At 30.2% G+C, this 22,661-nt stretch overlaps 1 protein-coding gene across 4 annotated transcripts in view; it reads left to right on the forward strand.

Annotated features, from left to right (window-relative positions):
• The window catches only part of LOC142329332 (uncharacterized), a 69,600-nt gene extending 47,371 nt beyond the window's left edge, over positions 1 to 22,229 (forward strand). For all 4 annotated transcript variants that reach the window (XM_075373829.1, XM_075373846.1, XM_075373837.1 and 1 more), the window contains 2 exons: positions 1,228 to 1,416; positions 12,949 to 22,229. In XM_075373829.1, coding sequence (XP_075229944.1) covers positions 1,228 to 1,416; positions 12,949 to 15,972 — 3,213 coding nt within the window. In that variant the 3' untranslated portion in view covers positions 15,973 to 22,229. The remainder of the gene's footprint in view (positions 1 to 1,227; positions 1,417 to 12,948) is intronic.
• Positions 22,230 to 22,661: the final 432 nt, after the last annotated feature.

Raw genomic sequence — 22,661 nt, forward strand, 5'->3', positions numbered from 1 at the left:
AATAAGGTTCAAAAAGTAATCCTATCAAAATTCTATAAAACAGCTTCAGTCACAGGATTTCTCTATGGAGCAGAAACCTGGTATCTTACAAAACAAATGGAAAAAAAATTCAGGCCGCAGAAATGAGATTTTTAAGAAATATCGCAAGGTACCATTGTCGGATAGGAAGAGAAGCACCGACATCAGGAATGAATTAAATATCTATAACCATAATGAGCATATTAAGAAGACTAAATTGGACAAACCATGTTGAAAGAATGGCAGAAGAGAGAATACTAAGCTATAAGAATACTAAGCCAATAGGACGCAGAAATTTAGGACTTCCAAGGAAAAGATGGAAATATCAGCTCGTGTAATCATAATGGGAGGAAATCCAAAACATGAAGAAGAAGAAGGATTTATAGATTTTGTTTTAATTTTGATGATAACCCCAACAGGAGTATTCTATAGGGTATATTCTGTAGTAGAACTGTGTGTATGATTTGATTTGTATGTGAAACAAATGGGAATTATTATAATAAAAATGCTTTTTTTCTTTTCGAATAGCCCATTTAGAGGACACGCATAATCAACTTTTTAGCCCATGCTTCTTTCATTTTTCTAGAGTGATGTTCTTTGTCTTCTTGAGTCCATTTTCTCCCTCTCCTACAAGTGAGTTTTTCCTCTCCTGAAACTCTTAATTCCTGTATTGTTTTTCTGAATGTTGCTCTGTCTTTTAAAATGTCTGTGTCTATTGAATTGTTTACTAGGTCATTGTCTATGTCTTTAAGCCAGGTTATCTTGTTCTTGTGAGTGTTTAGTAAGGTGAAGATCTGTTTTGTTAGTCTGGTGTTCTCTATTCTGTATATGTGTCCATAGAATTGCAGTCTTCTTTTCCTGATTACATCTGTTATTTTTTTCTATTTTGGAATATAGCTCTTGGTTTGATCTTTGTTTATATTCTAGTCCTGTGTTGTTTTTTGGGCCTAATATTTTCTGTAAGATTCTTCTCTCTATTTTCTCTATTCTCTCTATGTCCTGTACTTTATGTAGTTTCTGCCACATGTAGTACTTCTGGTCTAACTACCGTTTAATAGTGTCTTAGTTTGGTGTTCCACGAAAGGGATTTCTTGTTGTAGGTAAATAAATAACTAAAAAATGCTTTTTAGTTATTGTACAATTATTTTATTATATATAAATGCAATTGTTTATTACATATTAAAGTAATAAATTTATTGGTTGTTTTAGTGTCCAGGACCTTCTGGTAGAAGATATCTCCGATGCCCAGCAGCCGTTTCGGTGTTTCATATTCAGAAGCTTATCAGAGCAAAGTTTAGTCTTGCAATGGGACATAGGGTAGATATCTTTTATAATGATGATCTTTTGCCTGAGAGTTGGACTCTGATGGATATTGGGTACATTTACCAATGGAAAAGAGTAAGTTCTTGTTTAATCTTTTTTTATGTGAAGCAGTATTCCAAGCATGTTACTGTTGAAACGGTTATCTCTGATAATAATTAAATAATTAAGTAATCTGAAAAAAATATTTGAAGTTTGTATCTATTTCAAAATCATCATAATTGGATTAAAAGAATTGTTAATTCATTAGTTTTGAAATAATAAGCATCTTGCTGAAGCAGCTTATTAAATTTAATATTATAGTAAATTGTAATAGTTTTGTACCCTTTCAAATTATTAAATTTATTATTGAATGATGTTTTTCAAAAATTCTTTTTTAAGACTGCTTTTAAGTGTATTTAAATGAAAGTTCTGTCAGAGTTCTAATGGAGTGATACTACATTTTATTTGAAGCAATAAATATCAGTTTTTGAATAAAAATTCAATATTTTTACTTCTTATGATATTGGATCATATTATCTTTAGAGGAAATAGTCCAAAATCACATATTTGCTTTGGAAAAAATTGAGGATGGAAGACCAAATGGAAAATTGGTCTTAGTCACTTCAATTCATGTCTTAAGTGCAGAGGAAGTGCTGATATAATGCAAAGAAACCATTTTTAAGTTACTTTTATATATGTTTTAGTCTTTGATAGTGACAAAGCAAGGAATTTGTCTTTCCCTATGTCTTTCCCAATAGTTTGTATATGGCCCTTTTAATATTAGTGTACTGATGTTAATAAATCATTTTAGGGTTATTTATTTAGCTGAAAAGTACTTCTTAATGTTACTTCACAGATTACTTACTTCACCAATCATACAAGATTAAACTGACAAAAAATCAAAATCCTATTGCTGTAAGAGAGAGTAGTAGTTTTTTATTTTTTGTACATCACTCTAAAGCAAAGAATAAGAATAGAAAAGCTTGTTCAAAATTGAATTTTTAATGAACAGAGTCATAAATTTGTGCAGTGATCATAATTATGAAGTTTTATTTACTTTTTATAAAAATGTTTTTTTTCATCATATTAAATTATGAATTAATAGGTTGTGTGCTTTTATTATCTCATTATTTATTGAATACAAGTGGGATTACAATAGCTCTCGAAGGAATGATATTTGATAGGGCAGTTCTCATCTCCATGCATGAGAGAGAAGAGCAAGAAGAAAAGGAATGAATTAAAATGCAGAGTAATTATGTTGAGAAAGAGAAGATTGTTTAGGGAAAGTTGTAGTGAATAGCAAAGATGTAACTACACACAGATACAAAATAAACATAAAAATTAAAACAATCACTGGTATTATCAAAGGTAAACCTAAATTAAGTCAAAAAGGCATCTTCAATGCCGTAATAACGACTTCTAGGAATTCTTTAAAGAATTTAAATGTAAAAAATGGTAGAAAAGTGATAAAATTTTAATTTAAAATACCTACAATAATTGTAAATAAAGTAAACAAATTTTTATTGTGAGTATTTAGTTTTAAGTAAAGTGCTTAAGTTTAGTATATATATGTTTAAGTTTGTGATTTCCTTTAATTTGTAATCAGGTCTCTGATAATTCCTTCTGCAGAACTAGTCTTATTATGTTAAGAATAGTTAATAATTTATATGCACCTGAGTAATAAATAAATTGAGAATTAAAGAAGGTAAAAAAAAAAAATTTCTAGTCTGTTAGTGATAGTGGTGCTAGTGATTCAGAATGCAGTGTTTTAATGGCTAAATTATGATTAAATTTTGAATCACATTTTAGCTTAAATGAAAGAGTAACATAAAAATTAACTTTTTTCTTCTCTTATAGATCTGTCTTATGACAGGTTTCAGTTGGATACTCTCCACTTCTTTCACTCCTGAGTGTATCCTTCATATCTCTATAACTTCTGTTTTTGATAATCTCTAGCATTCTAATCCATCTTCTTCCCCTTCATTGTTTACCTTCTATCTTCCCTTCAATTACACTGGTCAGTGTAATTATTGTCTCATGAGTACCAATAGGTATACTTAATGCAGTTTTTTATCATGTTTTTCAAATATGTATATGGAATTTCTCCATCACCCACAGTTTTTTTATTTTTTATTTTTTTTTTATATTTTGAAATGTTTTTTCGTCCATTTGTTCATTGTCAAGTAAAAACTCCTAGAGCATTGTAAATATGATGGAACCAAATGAGCTGACTCCAGGGGTAGCGTTGCTACTGTTGTGCAGGTTCAGACGTGTATAGATATGTTCTAGTGTAGAACAATTTCATCAGAACAATGCCAGTTGTGGGAAAGTAGTGAACCAGTAAACACGTCATTGTGAGTGCTTTGTGTGTCTGAATTATTGTGTATTACATATTTACAACTTTATGTCTTTTAGTTAGTCGTTAGTTACAAAATGCCACTTCGAGTTTTTTAAATCATCCTAACAATTTTTGTTATGTATGTGGTGAAGTGATGCTGTAGTCCCAAAGGTGAAACCTTACTTGCTATCCCTATGATTTGGAGGGAACCCAAAGATCACTGTTGTGACTGTTATTTCTGCTTAAAAAAACATTAAAGGGATTACTTCAAAATCAAAACATATAGTGGTGTATCCTAAATTACAATCTACAATGGATCAGTTCCATACTGTGAAGAATTGCTCATACCAAAGTCTTCAGAACATGTGACATTAGATGAAGAGAGCTCAGAGTCTGATGGAAGTAAGGAAGAAAAAGAAACTGATTTTGGTGATAGAACTTTTGAACAAAGCAAACTTTTGAATCTCAACGATCCCATATGAGATTAGTTATCTAAAAAACAGAATACTAAGATATATACTTATCGTAATCGTCATTCTGAATTAAGATTATTTTTCTGAGGAAAATGGCTTAATGTTTTGTAATGACATTTCTTCTCTTATGTAGACACTTTGTATGAATATAACCCAACAGATTGGCGCTTGTTCTTTGATTCCTCTAAGGTTAGTTTAAAAGCTGTGATGGAAAAATCTTGGAAATTTCACAGCTTTCTGGAGAACGCTGTGAAATCTTGCGTGATGGAGATAAACCAATATCATATTTGAATTTAGGAGAAAAAATAATATCAGAATCACATATTTTTCTTCCTGAGACAAAAAAAATTCTTTTTTATTCCCTAGTTTATCATTTTAGCAGGCAGTCTCTTCGCAAGATATGTTCCAACCAAGACATTTCCCTTTTCTTATTGTTGCTGTTTTCCTTTCTTCCTCAATAATAATCCTTGATAATACATCTTCATTCCTTATTCTATTAGTCCACTTCATCCTCAATTTCTCATCCACAACCACATTTCAAAGCTATTTAAATATTTTTCGTTTTTCTTAATGGTCAATGACTCACTGCCATACAGTACCATGCTCCAAATGCAACACTTGGACGTACATTGGTATTATTTTTGCTGTTAACAGTCTCTTAACTTTTTCAAATGCAGCTTTACCCATCGCTGTCTTACTTTTAATTTCATCCGTACAACTTCTGTCCCATTTCACCAAGCTTCCCAAGTATTTAAAGGATTTTTACTTGTTCTATATTCTTTTCCCTTCCAACACTATGTTAACTGAAACTTCTCTTTTGCTCATTCTCATCACATTGGTTTTTCCTATGTTAATCTTCATCTCTAGTTATTTTCCCACTTTACTAATATTTTCCAGCATATTCTGAAGCTTCTCTGATTTTGCTAGCACTGCCTGGTCATCAGCATTTTTGATTATTTTTATTCTTTCACCGCCAACCACAATACCCTTTGCCTTTTCCATTAACATTTTTGGATAAATACCAAAAAGTACGGGTGATAGATAGTAGCACCCTGTCTCACTCCTCTTCCAATACTTAATTCTTCTGATTCATATTCTCCAAACCTCACTACGACCTCACTAGCTTCACTAACCGTTTGATATACAGTTCCTTAATAAGCCTGTCTTTCTTTCCATTCTATACCATTGTCTTTCAGGATCTGTAGTAACCATGTTCATCTCAATCTTTGCTTCAATTCTCTTGAGTATTATTTTGCAACAGTTTAGTAATGTGAAATTGTTCTATAATCTTTGCGTTCTTTGGCATTTTGTTTCTTCGGTAATGATATTAGAATTGTTTTAAGTAAATTTTCAGGCCATGACCTTGTTTTGTAGATCTTATTGACTAGATTTGTTATGTTAATCTCAGAATTGCACTTGTTCCCAAAACTTTTAAAGGTTTAGATTGTGTTCAATCATAGCCCATTGCTTTTTTTTCTCTTAGATCCTTTGTTGCCTTTTCTAGTTCCACCCTTAGTATTCTTGGCCCTACTTGCTCCTTACATTCCCACTCCTCCTCAATGACCAGTCCTGACTGATTACTGATTATCATTAATGTAGTATTGGTCTTTCATATAATCCACCCAAATATCCTTGTTCTCCTCCACACATGACGTCATTCTTTCATTCTTACTTAACATGCTCCGTTTGCTTATTCTCTTGCGTTCCTTTTTGATCGTATCCTCCTTAACAGTTCTATACATTTCTTCTTGTTTCCCTTGTTTTTTCAGCTCTTCTGCCTCCTTACATTGCTTTTCCATCCATTTTTTCAAGCATTAACATTTAATTTCCTTAATTTACTGTTAAGTTTCCTGTATTGTTTTTCCCTTCTTAAAAAAACATTCTTTCATTTTCTGTGTACATAAATCTTATCCAACATGTCCTACGTAATCCAGTTCTTCCTTTTCCTCATCCCCAGCATTACTCCTACTTTCTCTTGGAATACTTTCAATATCAAATCTTTAATACTTTCTCGGAATACTTTCAATATCAAATCTTTAATGGTGTTCCAATCTCCTGATACTTCTTCATTTGGTCTTGTTTTTCCCAGGTTCTCTTCCACACTTTGTGTATATGCTTCAGACTCATCACTGTTATTAGCATCCACTCCATGAAAAGATTTTGCCATCATTATGCTATTCTTGCATCTTTGGTTGATCAAGAATCTATATGGCCCTTCCGAAACTGACCCATATTTGTTAACGGTGCAGTGGTTGTGCAGTTTAGCAATATGTGATTGGTCCCGCAGAATACTATTGTAATCCACGAGGATTTTTTTTAGTTCTAAATTTGTTTAAAATGAATTTTATTGGAGTTTTTGTAAAAAATTTTAATATAACTTTCAACTATTTATATTGAAAATTATTAGCATAAAACAAAAGTTATCGTGTTTAGAAAACTACTAAATTCAACTACTAAATTCAAACTACTAAAACTACTTATAAATTCCAAAATCGATTAAATATTTAGAACTTAGTGTTCTCAATATTTATTTTGTTACATAACCAAATCTTGCAATGTTTACTGAAGTTAGGTTTACAAATTGTTTTTTCAAATTTTGGTCGCAAAATAAATTATGAAGGGCTTAGGGTAACAGGCCTGTTTTTTACCATTTAACTCTTAGGTACTATTAGTACTTATAAAAATAATATTGTACTATTAACCGAGTGTCCCTCATTAAAAAAAATGACCATCAAATCGTAAGATTTTGAAAATGTCTCATTTTTGGGGCCCAAAAACCACATGTGGAACAGGTGGCAAAAATCTGAAATTTTTACAGCAGTAAGTACTTTTTATATATTTTAAATTCATATAAAATTTATTTTGTTACTCAAAGGGGTTGACAAGTAATGAAGTCAACAAAACTGCTAAAAACACTTCCTTCTAACCATAAACAATGTATCAAAAAATACTGATAAAAATCACAACTAAACTCATTAGAATTAATAAATTGATAATTAATAGTTAGAAAATTATGTAACTTTGAGTCTTATTTATTAGATGAGCTTAAAGATTATAACTTAGAGGAACTAATAGAATTTAAGCAGTGGATTCATATAGACAGAGACACATTGGAGATGCAATGTGAATATGGAACATTTTATTGAAGAGCCTTCCTTAAACGTTTTTTGCCTGACTAGCCACCATTTTGTTTCAAAACATCAAAGTTCATATTTAAAACTACTGAAGGAAAATTTAAATGATAATTATCCTGATTGATTTTGCTGAGAACTGTTTGTTTGTTATGCAAGATGTTGTACAGGCAATCAATTGGGAAAATAGTCAAGCTACACTGCATTCCATTCATGATTTATTACAATAAAAAAGAGCTTCAGAATGTTAGCATTTGCATGGTCAGTGATTGTCTACACCATGATATCATTGCTGTTCATATATTTTTGGCTGACTGATCAAATAGATGAAGGTAGTGACTTCCATAATCCATAAACATTACGGAAAACTTGCTTCATGGTGAAAGATGCATTATCTTTTAACTGTTTTTACTGCCACTTATAAACTTTGGGTCAAAAAACAAACTGCATAAAACTAACAAAATATAAGAAGGTATACCTGAGATATAAGCTTTCAACGGTAGGTCAAAAAATGGGAGGTAAAAACGCTTTGACCAAATTTGATGATGAATATCTCCTGACATAAGCCTCCAGTTGCTTTGAAACTTCAGGTTGTTATACACAACTATGCCCTTTTTTAGGTTACAAAGTCTCATTCTGATTAAAGTACTAGGTAAGGAATTATAAAAGCTTAAACTTTGACTTACAAAATATCGCAATAACTTTTTAGCTGAATTTCAGCTGCTATATCTCAAAACCAGGTGCTTGTGACCTCAAAACCAAGAAACTTGTGAATAACATATTTGAATTCAGCATAAACTGTTAACCGTAAGTATTAAAACTCAAACCAATAGCTTTATTGGCCTTCAAAATTATAAGTCAAAGTTAGAATTTTTTGCATCTGTGTGTGAAAAATACCCTTTTTTTGAGAGATCACTGAAAATCAGCAATAAAAAATATAGAGCTACAATTTGGTAAAATGGCATTTAAGACCACAGCAAAGGTCCATGCAAAATTTGATGAAGTTTGGAGATGGTCGTCTGGGGACCCCTGGTCCACTTGAAATGGAATGACCCCTGGTCCACTTGAAATGGAATGACATACTGGAAAATTGTTTCTCTTTCTGAGCATACCAATATGGTACAGTGACAATTAGCTTTGAATGAGGTGTTGGACTAGGGACATTGAATACTATTTTTAAAAAAAAATTATAGAAACTGGTTCCTTTTCATCTCAAAGGAGAGGCAAGTGTTGCGGTAAAAGAAAAACTACTCCAACACAGTATTGGTTATTAGTGAGAAAAAGTAATCTTGATGAAAATTATCTTCTGTGGATTTAAATAGAGAATTAGCAGCCATGGAACAGATTTACTTGTGACAGCTGTTAGACGTGGATTCTTGTAGTTGGAGGGAAAGCTTTGTCAGCTAGGTAAAAAGCAGTGTTTTAACACCAGCAATGTGCAAAAAAAGGTTCTTGTGGACCAAAGCACATGCTAAGTGGACCAAAGAAGAGTGGAAAAATGTTATGTTTTCCATTGAGTCACAATTTTATATTCAGGGGCAAAGGGTTCCATGCACTAGAAAAGCATCAGATAAAAATACATCACCATCTCATATCCAACAGTCAGTTAACATCCCCAGAAAAAAAGTTTTTGAGGGTTCCACATTTGAAACAACCCTTGTTATTACTTCTGGTAGATGGTATGTTGAAAAGTGATGTTGGGTATATGAAGATTCTAAAAGAAAGGATTGTGACAGCTTGAAAAATTACCACAAGGCAACGGAGTGTTCCAACAAAATTTAATGTCATGCCATGCTGTACTGCCAAAAAAGTGAAAAAAATAATATCAGTATAGTTTTTTCAAGAAAAAATCAAAACGAGGTGTAGTATACTTGTTGAATTGTTGCCAAATCGTGTATGTGAAGTGATTAACAGTAAAGGAAGACATATTAATTACTAGATATTCACAAATTGTTGAGGTATGACTTTTTTTTCTAAATAAAGTTACTTTTTATTAATAACATCTGTGTTTGGATTAATTTGCATACTACTGTATTTGTTATAACATGTGAATTAAATTTGATACATTAACATATTCATTTCAAATATAATGTTAGAAGGAACACATTATGTTTACTCTCTTTACAAAAACTCTGATAATTTGACGCTGTCAAACTTTTTTTTATTTAATAATGTATAATGAGGTCTATCTACAAGAAAACTTTGAAAAAAGCACGTATAATTCCTGTAATGTAGTGCTTGTGTGGCACTGTCTTGTGAGGATATTTTAGTAACTCATACTATCCACCTATACTATCGTTCTTTATTGGTGTCGTTCTTATTTCTTATTCATGGTGACTTTCTTGATGAAAAATTAAATGATCTTTGCAACATATCTGAAACTTTTTTAAATTTGGAAAAACTCATATATATTTTTAAAAAATGCTTTAATGTTAAACTAAGTTAATAAGAAGGGAGTTACAAGTTGTAGTATGTAATCAATGGTTTAGTATTATCAGATTAGAATACTTTGAAGAATTTTGACCATTATTTCATTGTGCCCTACATTGTCATTAATTCAAGTGTGTTCTACTATAGTGAAAAGCAGAGCTTGATTGTCAGTAAAATATCATAAAACAAGCATATTCAAGTAAAAATTCATTTCACATGATTTTAACTAAAGCGCATCTTATTGCAGCCAGAGCAACAGATAAAGAAGCAAAAAGAAGATTTGTTTTTGTGAGCTTTAGAACTGGCTTAATGATAAAACATTTTTTAAATGTTTTGATGTGGGTAACAAGACATGAATATTTTGTAACAAAGAAAAGTGTGGTTAAGTTGTTCCAACATTGAGGTTTGTTGATTGCGCCACAGTGATGCATTCCACCAAACAGTCAGTGGGCTGCATTTACTAAATTGTAATGTACTTTTTGGGAATAGGTCTGAACTCCAAATGATGATGCTATCTACGTTAAATAAATCCTGCCTGAGCTCAGTAGATTGCTTGTTATGTAGTTGACAAAAAACATGATTGGCCATAATTTATCAGTACTGGGAACTATTGGAAAAAATTAATACTGGAAAATGTATCCTACATATGAGGGAAAAATATAGAATTATAAGAGTAAATAGGTTCTAAATTTAACTTAATTAAAGTCGTATGAAAATTTATATTAAAAGAAAAAAAAAGATTAAGATGTACATTATAAAAAAGAAAATTAACTGATGATTAAATAATGAACAATTTTTGGTGACAGATTTATGATACAGTTAATGTTTACATGTGTAAATTTTTACATGACAACAGAAAATTTAAATAAAAACATAATAATATATCTATATAAATATAATATGACATGAGAAAATATGAAAATTATATGTGTAATTACCAAAGATTTGATGTATGGGTAATACAGACTCGCCACAAAATTGCTGAATTAACCATACTTAAATTGTAAATTTTAAATACTAGTATTAAAACCTAATATCTGCTGCTCTACATGAGGAGCAAACATATCCCATAGAAAGCAGGCCATAGTGAGCTGTACTTTTGCATTTTGCATTTCTGAAGCTGCATTATGGTGTTTCCCCTAGAGGCAAATAATCAGTCAGAAGAATGCCTTTCTAGTCCCGAAAAACAATTGCAATCACATGGTTGATACTTTTTAAATTTAGCATTGAGGTAACAGAAAGAGATTTTAAAATATTAAAGCCAGTTTTCAGAATAAAAAATTCCAGTTATTAGTAGTTTGAGTTTTTGAGTTTAAGTATAAATATTTTAAGTATATTTTATTTTTGAGCTTTTTTAAGTATAAATATTTCTAGTTCTTTTCTTTATACTTACATATTTTTCAAAGTTACTAGTTTTGTTAATGACAGTCTTCTTTCTGTGTTATGGAACTATGTGGAATTATGTTTATTTGTTCAAATAACTATTACAGGCCGTCACCCACTTATAGTTATTATTGTATGATGCTAATAAGAATGAAATTTTTAGCATGAATAATATGAAACTCAAGTAGCATTTAAACATTGTGTGGTAGTAATTATGAATGCTGTTTTAAGTTTTTTTTTTTTTGAAATTTAATGTCTAAAACAGATAATTTAGTTTTTAATATTTACTGAAACATTTGAAAAAATGTTAATATTTTATTTTGTTTAAATTATGAAATCTTTGAACAACTGCCATTAGTTTTTTTGTATTTTAAGTTTGTACTGCTATTCACATAAATTTACAATAAAATAAATCATGCTTGGGTTGTTGGAAATCACATACATTGCACTTAGCATGTGCATGTATATAACACTTGCACAGTTTTGACACTCTTAAACTCTGTGATAATAGTATTAAGCTTAAAAAAATGTTGCAGTACCTTAAAGCAAAGAATATAAGTTGAAATTACAATTTGATCTTAGGAGATGATTAAACTAAAAGGTGGCTGTGAGATAAATGGCAATGATATTCGACTGCGAAGTAGTATGAACTTTTATCACTTGAAGTTTCTGAGTTTTGGTTGAAAGTTCAAGTTTTTTATTGTAAATTATTAATTTACTTAATATAGTTAAAATATCATTTTATTTGTCAATTTTTTTTTATTTAGGTATTTAAACGTTTACAGATTTTACATCATTACTATTTGCTAATTATGATAATCTGAGAAACATAAGAAACAGTCTTATCAGTATCATTCCCATTTATGAATTTGGAAAAAATTATGTTTTTGGAATAAATCTGTAGTATATTAATTACATATTTTCTGAAATAGAGGAAAAGTGCAATGAATAGAATGAAAGTGTAAGTAATATTGCCGCTGTGAAAAAGGTTTTGGTTTTGACAAGAAGGAATGTAGAATGATGTCTGTTAAGCAACTGCAAGGCATTTGAATATTTATGGATGTTATTTTTATTATTTATTCTGATTAGTTTTGTATAAATCCTAAAATAGAAGTCCTTACACTGTGGCTGTAATTAGTTGGAAGTTTGCACTTGCATTTAATAATGTTTGAAGTTTTATCTTAATTGCTTCTTCAGTTGTAGATTCTCACCAATTATTTTTAAGCTACTTAATTAATTAATTTCTTAAATTTTTTTTGGTACTATATGTTTGGAATAATTACTGTTACTTTATTATATTTAATAAAATATTAAAATTAGAATGAAAACTTTTTATTAGCATACTCAAGAAGTAAAAATTAGAATTTCTTTATTGTGTTTGCTAGTACTGTATACAATTCTTAACACGATACTTAACATCATATCTGGTTATTTTATATTTAGAACAATTCTTAGCGTTTTTGTTATTGAGGTTTAAAACTTTTGTTGTAAATATTTATATTGTAAATATAAGACTTCATTCTCTTGACTAAACAGATATTTGTTCTTAATTTTTAAAATGTTAAACAATTTTTTTATTGATAAACAATTTTTACAAAATAAAAGTAAAAAGCTGTAATTTAATTTGTAAATTTAAAAAAAAATTATTAAAAAACCAACACTGAAGATGGGCTTAGGCTTGAAAAACATTTTGAACAAGAAAAAGTAAAGGTAAGAGTGTTCTGTAATTCTATACTTTGCAGAGGCTGAAAAAAAAAAAAAATATATATATATATATATTGATTTTTTAAAAATTGCTTTCTTGAGTTGAAACAGTTGAAAATTCAAGTTTCATGCAGTCTGTATTTTATATAATTTGTATTGTTCTGTGCAGAAAAGTCCAGTTCATCTCGGTTATCAGATCTTGGAGAGCCAGAGGAAAAGGATAAAGCTGAGTCATTCTGCTACTGCTGTTTCTGAGACTGAGTCATCATCAGTTACAGAAGATGCAGCTAACAATGTTTGTGATAACAATAGTTTGTCTGTCGACTGTGTGGCTTTACCATTAGAAACAGCTTCCACTGTTACTAGTACGATGACAACAGTAACACCAACAGCATTATCAGTATCAACACCTTCAGTCAAAATAGCAGGAGTGGTAGCAACTACTGTGACATCATCAACAACTACGACAGCTACAGTGACAACAACAGCAGCTACATCAACAACCAAAGTAACTGTAACAGGATTGAAGAAAGAACCGTGTGTAGAATGGAAAGAAGTTCAATTACAGATTAGTGAAAATGGTGTGATGAGTGTTGCTGGAGTCGAAAATAATAGGTTGTTAACACCAATGCAACCCATTAGTGTTTCTTCCCAGAGCGATAATGATGACAATTTAGTTAATAAGATTTCAGTTGAAGGTAAAGCAGTCACTGATGAAATGCCTGAAAATAAAGTGCCTCCTGCTGATATTGATGTTAATTCAAGTGCTCTTCATGATAAGAATATTAGTGTTGTTCAGAGTGAACTTAGAACTAAAGCAGTTGAATCACCAGCCACAAATTTAGAGACACCCATCTCAAATAGTACATTAGTTTCTAAAAGTGATGTAGATACTGAATTAAAAACTGTTACAAAAGATAATACTAACTCTATCGATAATCTTAAGCCATCAAGTAAGTTTGTGGGTTATAAATTACCAGTTATTTCTGAAAGAAATAATCCAATTTTTAAAAGCAAAACAGATAAATTAGAAGATACTGTTAGAAACATATCAAGCAGAACTGAATTTCCTTCAAAATCTGACAGTAATTGTTTAAGGTCTGTTGCTACCAATCCTACTCAGTCAAAAGATGATAATGTTGCCAGAGTTAAGATATATAACTCTGAACAATCTTGTGATGGAGTATCAGGAAATGTCCATCGTCCCTTGACTTCACATAAAGTCTATCCGGGTGTAAAATCTGTTTACAGTACATTACCAAAAGAAGAGCATGTTAAAGTAAATATAAAATCAGATTCTTCTTTAACTGGTACAAAATTGACACCGATGGAAGTACTGAATACTCATAAGAAATCGCACAATCAAACTGTTAAATATAAGACGTTGAAAACACCTATTAAACCATGGAATCCAAGCATTCCACGAGCAGCTGCACTTTCAATGAAGCACACACATTCTGCTTCAAATCAAAGCAAAGATACAAATTCAACAGGAACAAATGATGGCCAGCAAAATCCACCTCCTCCAAAACAACCGAGGTTTTTTAAAATAAGAAATATGCCTAGATTTTTAGGTAACCCATCCTCTGGAGTGAAACCGATGTATCAAGTTGCTCCTGGTTCAGAAATAGTTAGCCATGCTACTAATCCCAATCCAGCTTCCACTTCTGCAGTTGTTTTATCGACTTCATCTAGTAGTTCAACTACTGTTACTGCAACTGTTGTGGTAACAACTGTATCTTCCATTGCATCTACCATTACTGTTACTACTGTCCCTACCAGTACTGTTAGTTGTACTAATGCCTCTTCTGTTACACCCTCTGCAGCTTCTACAAATACTGCTACTGGTACAGTTACATCTAGTAGTTCTGCCTCAAGTATTAATACAATCGCTTCTGTTAATAATAGTAATTGTTTAACAGCAGGCGGTCTTGTAACCCTATCTACTGTTACAACTGGCATTGGTCAGAAGAATTTAAAGCAGAGTAGTAATTCGGGTATAACATTAATGAAAATTGACCCAAAGACTTTAAGTCCAATAACTATGACACCAACAGTTTCACATGTATTAAACCATCCCCCTAGAAGTACTTCATCTCCTCAACCCAAGAAATTACCTCCTCCATTCACTCCTGGATCTCCAAAACATTCTACTCATTACACAAATTGTAGAACTGCCCATTCGAATTCAGGTAATGGAAAATCATCTGTTCCTCGAATCCCCAGCCCTGCTCACACAGGTTTAATACCTACCAATCCTTTTTTACATTCTGTTGCACATTCGAATCATCTGTTATACAGTCCATTTCCTAATCCATTTACTTCAGCAGATCCTTCTGGTAGCAGGTTAATTACTGGGCATACCAACTCTGAATTAATACGTGCTATGTCTGCTTTATGTTCTTCTGGGTCTGCTTTTCATCCATCCCTTCCACCATCAATAAGTATGTTGTTTAATCCTCATCATGCCCATCATCGATCGATTTCGAATGAGAGAAGCGGTTTCAAATGTAATTCAAATGAAAAACAAAATACTCAATCTCCTCCTCCTGCTATTCAGAGGATACCACCATCTAATCTTTCTGGTAAGGGTTTTACAGAGACTGACTTGCTACAAGTGAATTTAAATTCAGCCAGCTCTTTTGAGCAGCCCTCAAACAATGTTAAGTTAAAAAAAGATAAACTGGAATCATCTGCTATTAATGTCGTCAGACAATCACAAACAAACAATCTTCCACCAAAGAAACCTCTAGCTGAAAATATTGGCCAACTTCAACAACAATCACAACTATGTGATCTGAAGTCAGTTGCAAACAGTGTGGCTCCATCAGTCCCCAACTTCCTTTCATCAGAAGCTAAAAATACAAAAACTTCCCAATTATTGAAACCAAGACCAGGTGAAAAAATTGAAGAAGTTACGTCTGAATTACTTGTACATAAAATTGAAAATATTAAAGCTAGTAATAAAACTGCTAATGGCTCGTGCATAGATAACAAACATAATGATATTAAACACATAGACAATAAAGAAGGACACTGTAAATCTATGAAACATGAAGAAAATAAAAATGAATCAAAATCCAAAGATGAACATTTAGTTCCAAATAATAATAATAATTGTAATAATAAAAATCCAAATGGAATGGATAATTCAAACAATATAAATTCATCATCTGTTACTGAAAGTATGTAATATGTTTTTTTTTAATATGATGGTAAATATTTTGTTGATATGTTATAGTATAATGTATAAAGTAATGTAAATTTTTTATTTTTGAAAAAGAATTATGTATAAAATATTATAATACAATGTATAGAGTTATAGAATGTTGAATCAGCTGAAACCATTATAATCAACCTTGTGTGTACACATTTTTCTTGCGTGATCTTGTGAAGGTTGTGCATGGGAAATGGAAATGGAATTTTGTAGTATATGAAAAATTGGTCTGATTATGTTTTTTGTTATTTGTGTATTGTATTTTGTATGTTTATAGATTTAATACATATTTTCTGTAATTATAAATAATCATCTACTTAAAAACTGAACTTTGGTTTACAGAATTTTAAATCGTACAGTAGTATATGACACAAATGAAATACGTGATACAATTGTACTGTTATAAAAGTTTTTTTTTTTACTAGACACTCTTTTAGCAGGTGATACAATTGTACTGTTATTTATTTTTTTTTTTTTTACTAGACACTCTTTTAGCAGTTTTTGGACTTTTTTCTGTAGGTCATGATCCAAAGTATTGGTTCATAGTAGCTTTATAATTTGTTAAAAAAAGTGAGTAAAAATAATTTGTTTTTTTTTCAATTTCAATCTGTGATACAATTCATATATATCCTGTGAATTTATTATTACATATAATACAAATTGTATGATAGTTTCATACTGACATTTTCAATTGTAGTAATAAATTCACTATTAGTGTGTTTTTGAAATACCTATTCAGTATTTTACAAGATTTAAATAACTACTGTAGAATTCACTTGCCTGAAGATGTTTGGAAACCATTTCAGATTACATTCAGATTTATTTATGTAATTGTAATTGTATCATTTCTTTTAGTTACCACAGAAAAGTAATCTATGTTTGACTTATTGTTTCGATTTGGATATTGGAATTATGAATAGAATAAATTTGATTTAGTCTTTAAATAGAGGAATATAAAGTGAATTTTTCTAACTTAAGTCTCTTTCTTTTTTTCTTGTATTCATTTTCCAAAAACAGTACCCATTTTTTTAAAAAAGTAACTTATCTTAAGTTGTGTATCTATACAAATCAGAGAAAAAAGTCAGTTTTTGAGAAAAAGCCAAAAAACTGTTTTCAATATAGTTAACTTCGTTACCTGCAAAAACAGCAGCACAGTTACTTAGTTTGATGGGCCTTTTATGCAAACTCATAGTTTAGTTTTCTTAAATATTCAGCTACTTTTTATTAGAAATAAAATTTACTTGTAAAAAACAGGTGGAGATTGTTGACCTGTTATTATTATTGTAGCTTATGAAATATCTTGTTGGCTCTGCTGATAATCATTACGTGTCTGTTTTCTTATAAAATTTAAAAAAAAAAAAAAAATCTTATAGAAAATAAAAATAATACTTTAATTACTTAAGATTTAAAATTATAGTTTTCAAAATATGTTAACAAACTGTTTCTGTTGATGATTGTGGAAAAATGTGAATACAAATCATTACTAGATAATCTTTTTTTTATTTATAGTATCTGTAGGCTGATGTTTAACAACAATTGTTACTTTTGGTTTTTTTTTTTGAAAAAAAATGAAATTGAGTCTAGAACCTTTCAATTAACAGGAAGAGATGCTACCAGATTGCCAAAGAGATCAGCATAACAAAAATATAAGTAGGAAGCAACAAAAATAAGTAAATGCTTTATTATTAGCAAAAGAAAGCATATAAGAAAACAAAAATATTTTTTAATATTTATTTTTGTATTGTAAGAGTTAGAATTTCACTTATTTGTTCACGTTAGTTATTTTCATTGGCTTCATCTATATCAGAAATATTATTGATTTAAATGTTAGAAAATATTACTCTGCAGAATGCTAATTTAGTTGTTTGTCAAAGTTTACCTTATATTTATTATTACTTTTTTTAAGAAGATAAGGTAAAGTGCCAAGAACTGGCACTTTTTCATTGTTTCTCCAACATCAAGTTTAATCAGCTACTTTGTGATTGGTTCCTTATTCGATAACTGATATGTGTTCAAGTGTGATTCCTTTTTGCTCAGAATTTAGAATACTTGTAAGTTCAAATTATTTCTTTTCTTCATTACTAACACATACTCTGGTAATGTGAGAGGTATCTCGCTGCAAAAAACAAATTCAGTACTGTTGCTAATGCTTGTAGCATCTTTTGAAACTGTTGTGCAGTTGTGTTTATTTTTGATCACAACTTATATAAATTGTGTAAATGATTTTTCATCATTGTCAGTGGTGTGATATTTGAGATGTGGCTGGTACAATTTCATTTGGATTCTTCCTTTGTTCATCTTCTGTCCCTAATGTAATAGGTGTTGCCATCTGTGAAAAGATCAATAAAATATTTTGTTATTAAATAAACAAATATAATTGCCTACTTAATAGTATATTTGATTGAATAGTTTTAAGATATAGTAAATCTTTCACATTAAAGTAAAAAGTTGATCATGTGAATAATATGTTACCTGAGTTCTTAATAAGAAAGCATGAGGTCTTGTACTTAAAAACATTATCTCTGAGATTGTGTGTTTGGTTTACTGTTAATGAACATGTATTATTTCTCAATCCTGGTGGTTTTTATTTTTAGTTTAATACATCCAGGATATGGGTAACTAATTAATTAAAAACCCAAATTAATATTTTTATTAAATAAGTTTGAAAAAAATATGTTTAATGTGTGTGTTTAACTTCTAGTTTGTCAAATGACATTAGTGAATGAAGTGTAACTGCAAATGTACCGGTAAACATGTAGTCTTGAACATAGTCAGGCGACCATTCCTGAGATGCGGCTAAAACACTTATTTAGGTCACCTATTACTTCTGGTATTTATTCTGAATAATATGTGTAGATATTTGGTTAATTTGTGTATTCTAGTAATAGTGTAGTAAAGTTCTGAAATATGGTTTTACTTAAAAACAATAAATTAGACTAAACAAAATTTTAATAAGTAAAGTTTTTCTAATATTATTAGTTATTTTTGTTTGTATTAAATATTAAGATAAAAATGAAAAATTGGTATGAATATGTTATATTAAGTTATTAAAGATATATTAAAAGTAAAATAAAATTAATGTAGGCCGAACCTATGCCTTCAATTTGTAAAAGATCTTTTAAACAGCACTAATTTAATCATGGATACTTTTTTGTATGTACACCAGTATATAAAGAAATATTTTATAGGAATGTATTTAAAGCATTTAAAAAAGTATTTAGGCAAGAAGACACAGACTCGCTATCATATTTACTGATGTAATATTTATTATGAAAACCTTCTTAACATGATGTTAAGAACATCATGACATCATAACATGATGATTGTTGTGTTGTTAGACTGGTACTGATATATAAAATTTGAGAATTGATTGATCCTTTGCAACTTTTTATTCGTTGAATAAAATCAGTATATGAGAAAATTTCTGGTTTCCTTTATGGGGCCTAAGTACAGAGTGTACCACAAAGAAACTGAGAAACTTTCAGGACCTGTTCTACTGGTGAAAATAATGAAAAAAGTTCACATAAACACAGGTCTGGAAATGCTTTCTTTTTGAGTTAAGACCAGCGAAATATTTCGTCCGGATTTGAGCTCTTGTAATTTTTGGGAATCAAATTAAGAAGTAAAGTTGGTGATTTCTTATGCAATTTGAGCTGGGATATAGGAAGATAAAACAGGTCACAGAACTGTAACTCCAGTAGTTTTTAAGATATCCGATGTAAAATACAAAATTAGGTTGAAAAACAAGTTTTTTTAGGTTTGTAGTACAGTAGCTTTGTTAAACGATTAATAAATGTGGAAGATTTAGAAACAAAACTTGTAGAGAATTTAATTCTGAGAAAATTGATGTAAATACAGCCAATAATAAATAAATAAAAACTTTTAAAAATATGTTTTTTATTGAAGTAAAACAGATGAAAAGTATTATTCTTTCAGTATCTAATAAACATTTTGCGTAATATCACAGAACAAAGAAATAAAATACATGAAATGACAAATGCTAACAACCTGAGTTAACAAACCTCAGTTGCAGTAATTGTTCGAAATTCTCTTCTTCACAATGTACTGTTGTTTTAGAGATTAGCATTCAGGTGATTTCTGGCTAATAAAGAAAAATATGGCATTGCATCATCGTGCTGGAAAATAATTTGTAATCTAGTTTGTTTAAGGTACATCTTCCAAAAGAGCTGGCAAATTATTTTTCAAGAAATGAACATATGGATCTCCTGTAACGTTTTCATTGAAAACAAATGGTCTCTGAATTTTGTCATAAATAATGCCATAAGAAACATTACTGTGAAGTCTATGTTGGAAACTAGTTGACACAGTACCATGTGGATTGTCTTTGCTCCATAATGAATATTTTTAGAATTGAAGACTACGTTTTTCGTAAAAGTGGCTTCGTCAGTAAATAAAATTGAATTTACCTTATCAATGTTGTTTAGAAGCCAGTGATAGAAGTTTAACCTCTGGAGATAATCTGTCAGAAATTTTGAACCTTCTGCAGGCGGAAAGGGTAAAGATTTTCTTTCCGTTGGATGTATCACACTTTGTTTTTTGACAAACCAGCCAACATGAAATTCACCTTGTACTACTGCGTGGGCTATGCTGAATCACACGATGTTCATCATTAACACAATGATTTACTTGGCGTTCAACAGAAAATGAACATTTTGTTATGGTGCGCACACCTATTTTTGTGATTGTAAGGGTTTACAGAAAAAGTCTTAACTAAAAAATTATTGGTCCTGGAAGAATGAAACAAAAAGCTATTTATTCATATTTTCTCAAGGTAAATAATTGGTCCAGTGGTTTATTTACCTATTTGCAGTGTTTTTGTAGATGTTTATAGCAAATAAAAACATTTCTTGTATATTGTACCAATAACTGGCATTAGTCAGTGATTTGTTCACATGTTTACAGAGTGTCTCAAATTTCATCCTGTGTTTGGAAGTGTTTATTAAATAAACACGTTTTACTTAATAATATTATATTTGAAAATTTAAAATCAGTTAAATTTTTACATTGTTTTCAAGTAATTTCAGATAAAACAATGGAGGAACAATGTCCATAGGAATTTATGTGAATAAAGAGTGTCATAAAACAGTATATGGTACAGTGCCAAAAGAACTCATTAAAATTTGTAAAGTTTTATTGAATTCAAAAACTTTTAACAGACCATTTCTCAAAGAAGCACATCAGAACATAAAAAACTCATTTATTTTACTGGTAGTGCTTCAAGTCATAAAAATAAAAAGAATTTTGCTAATTTGTGCAATCACAAAAAAGACTTTGATCTTGAAGCTGAAAGGCACTTCTTTGAATCATCCTATGGGAGAAACGACTTTGATGGTGTGAGAGGAATAACAAAACCAGAGATGGCAAAAGCAATCCTGCAAAGGCCATTAAACAGTCGGATATTAAACACTGATGAAGTGTATTCATTTTGTAATCACAAGCTGAAAAACATCAAGTATTTTTTGATTAAATCTCATAAGATAGCTAAGATTTCAGAAACTCTAAAAAACAGTTTTGATTACTGTGAAAGAATTGGTACTAGAAGCTACCACAAGTATGTTCCTGTGTCAGAAGGCATTGTAAGATGTTACTTTATTTCAGACTCCAAGGACTATGAAGACCATCCTGTGTCAAGTATTGTACCACTTTCACTTAAGGAAACATACTATTGCTTGTGTGTATGACGATCAGTGGTGGATAGGGGAAGTGGTATATTAGCCTTGAAAATGAAGATGTGCAGGTTCATTTTTTTCCACCCAGCTGGACCACGTACATCATCTTCTTGAGACAAAGTCCTGAGACAGTTGACATTACTTGAACTAATTACAGTGACTCATTGAAATCTCAGTTTGGGTAAGTTTTACAAGCATTTTTGAATCAAAATTGTATTAACTTACTGGTGTTGATTAAGTTATTAAATTATGACTTATCATTAATAATTAAAAAAAAAAACTATTTTAAAAATATTGAAAAATCAACAAAAAAAAGTAAAGTGTAATGAAGACAAGAAACTCCCTTGGAGCACTTATGTAGCGAGTTAAAATGGTGTCACTTTTAACAGATTTTTCATGATTTTTGAGAGGTTATAACTTTTTTATTGGTACAATACACAAGAAATATTTTTATTTGCTAAAACCACTGCAAGTTGTGCAAATTTGAGATTTTTATCACCAGCCCCATCAGAGTTATTTGAAGACAAATTTGAATTTGTTTAAAAAAATTCATAAAATTTAGGAGTAAGTATATCACTATTAATATTATTTATAGTAAAACTACTAACGTATACTTACATATAAAAAAATAATTCATTTTTTGCTTAACTGCTTAAATAATAATAATAATAATAATAAATAGTTTTAAGGTCCTGAGACATGTAGGAAACAAGTGGGTAAGTTATACGTTTTTTGAATTGGCGTAACAACCACCCTTGGGTCACTTCAAATGGATTGACGCTACTGGCCTGTTTTATCGTATTTCCCAGCTCAAATTACGTAAGAAACCACCAATTTTACTCTTTTAAACTGGATCCCAAAAATCACAGTAGGGTTTTCTTTTTTTAGAAGACCTAAAATCCAGACGAAATCTTTTGCTAGCCGTAACTTGAAAAAAAAGCATTTACAGACCTCTGTTTATATGAACTTTTTTCA

This window comes from Lycorma delicatula, chromosome 1, assembly GCF_047948215.1.
Source record: "Lycorma delicatula isolate Av1 chromosome 1, ASM4794821v1, whole genome shotgun sequence".
NCBI classification, from domain to species: Eukaryota; Metazoa; Arthropoda; class Insecta; order Hemiptera; family Fulgoridae; genus Lycorma; species Lycorma delicatula.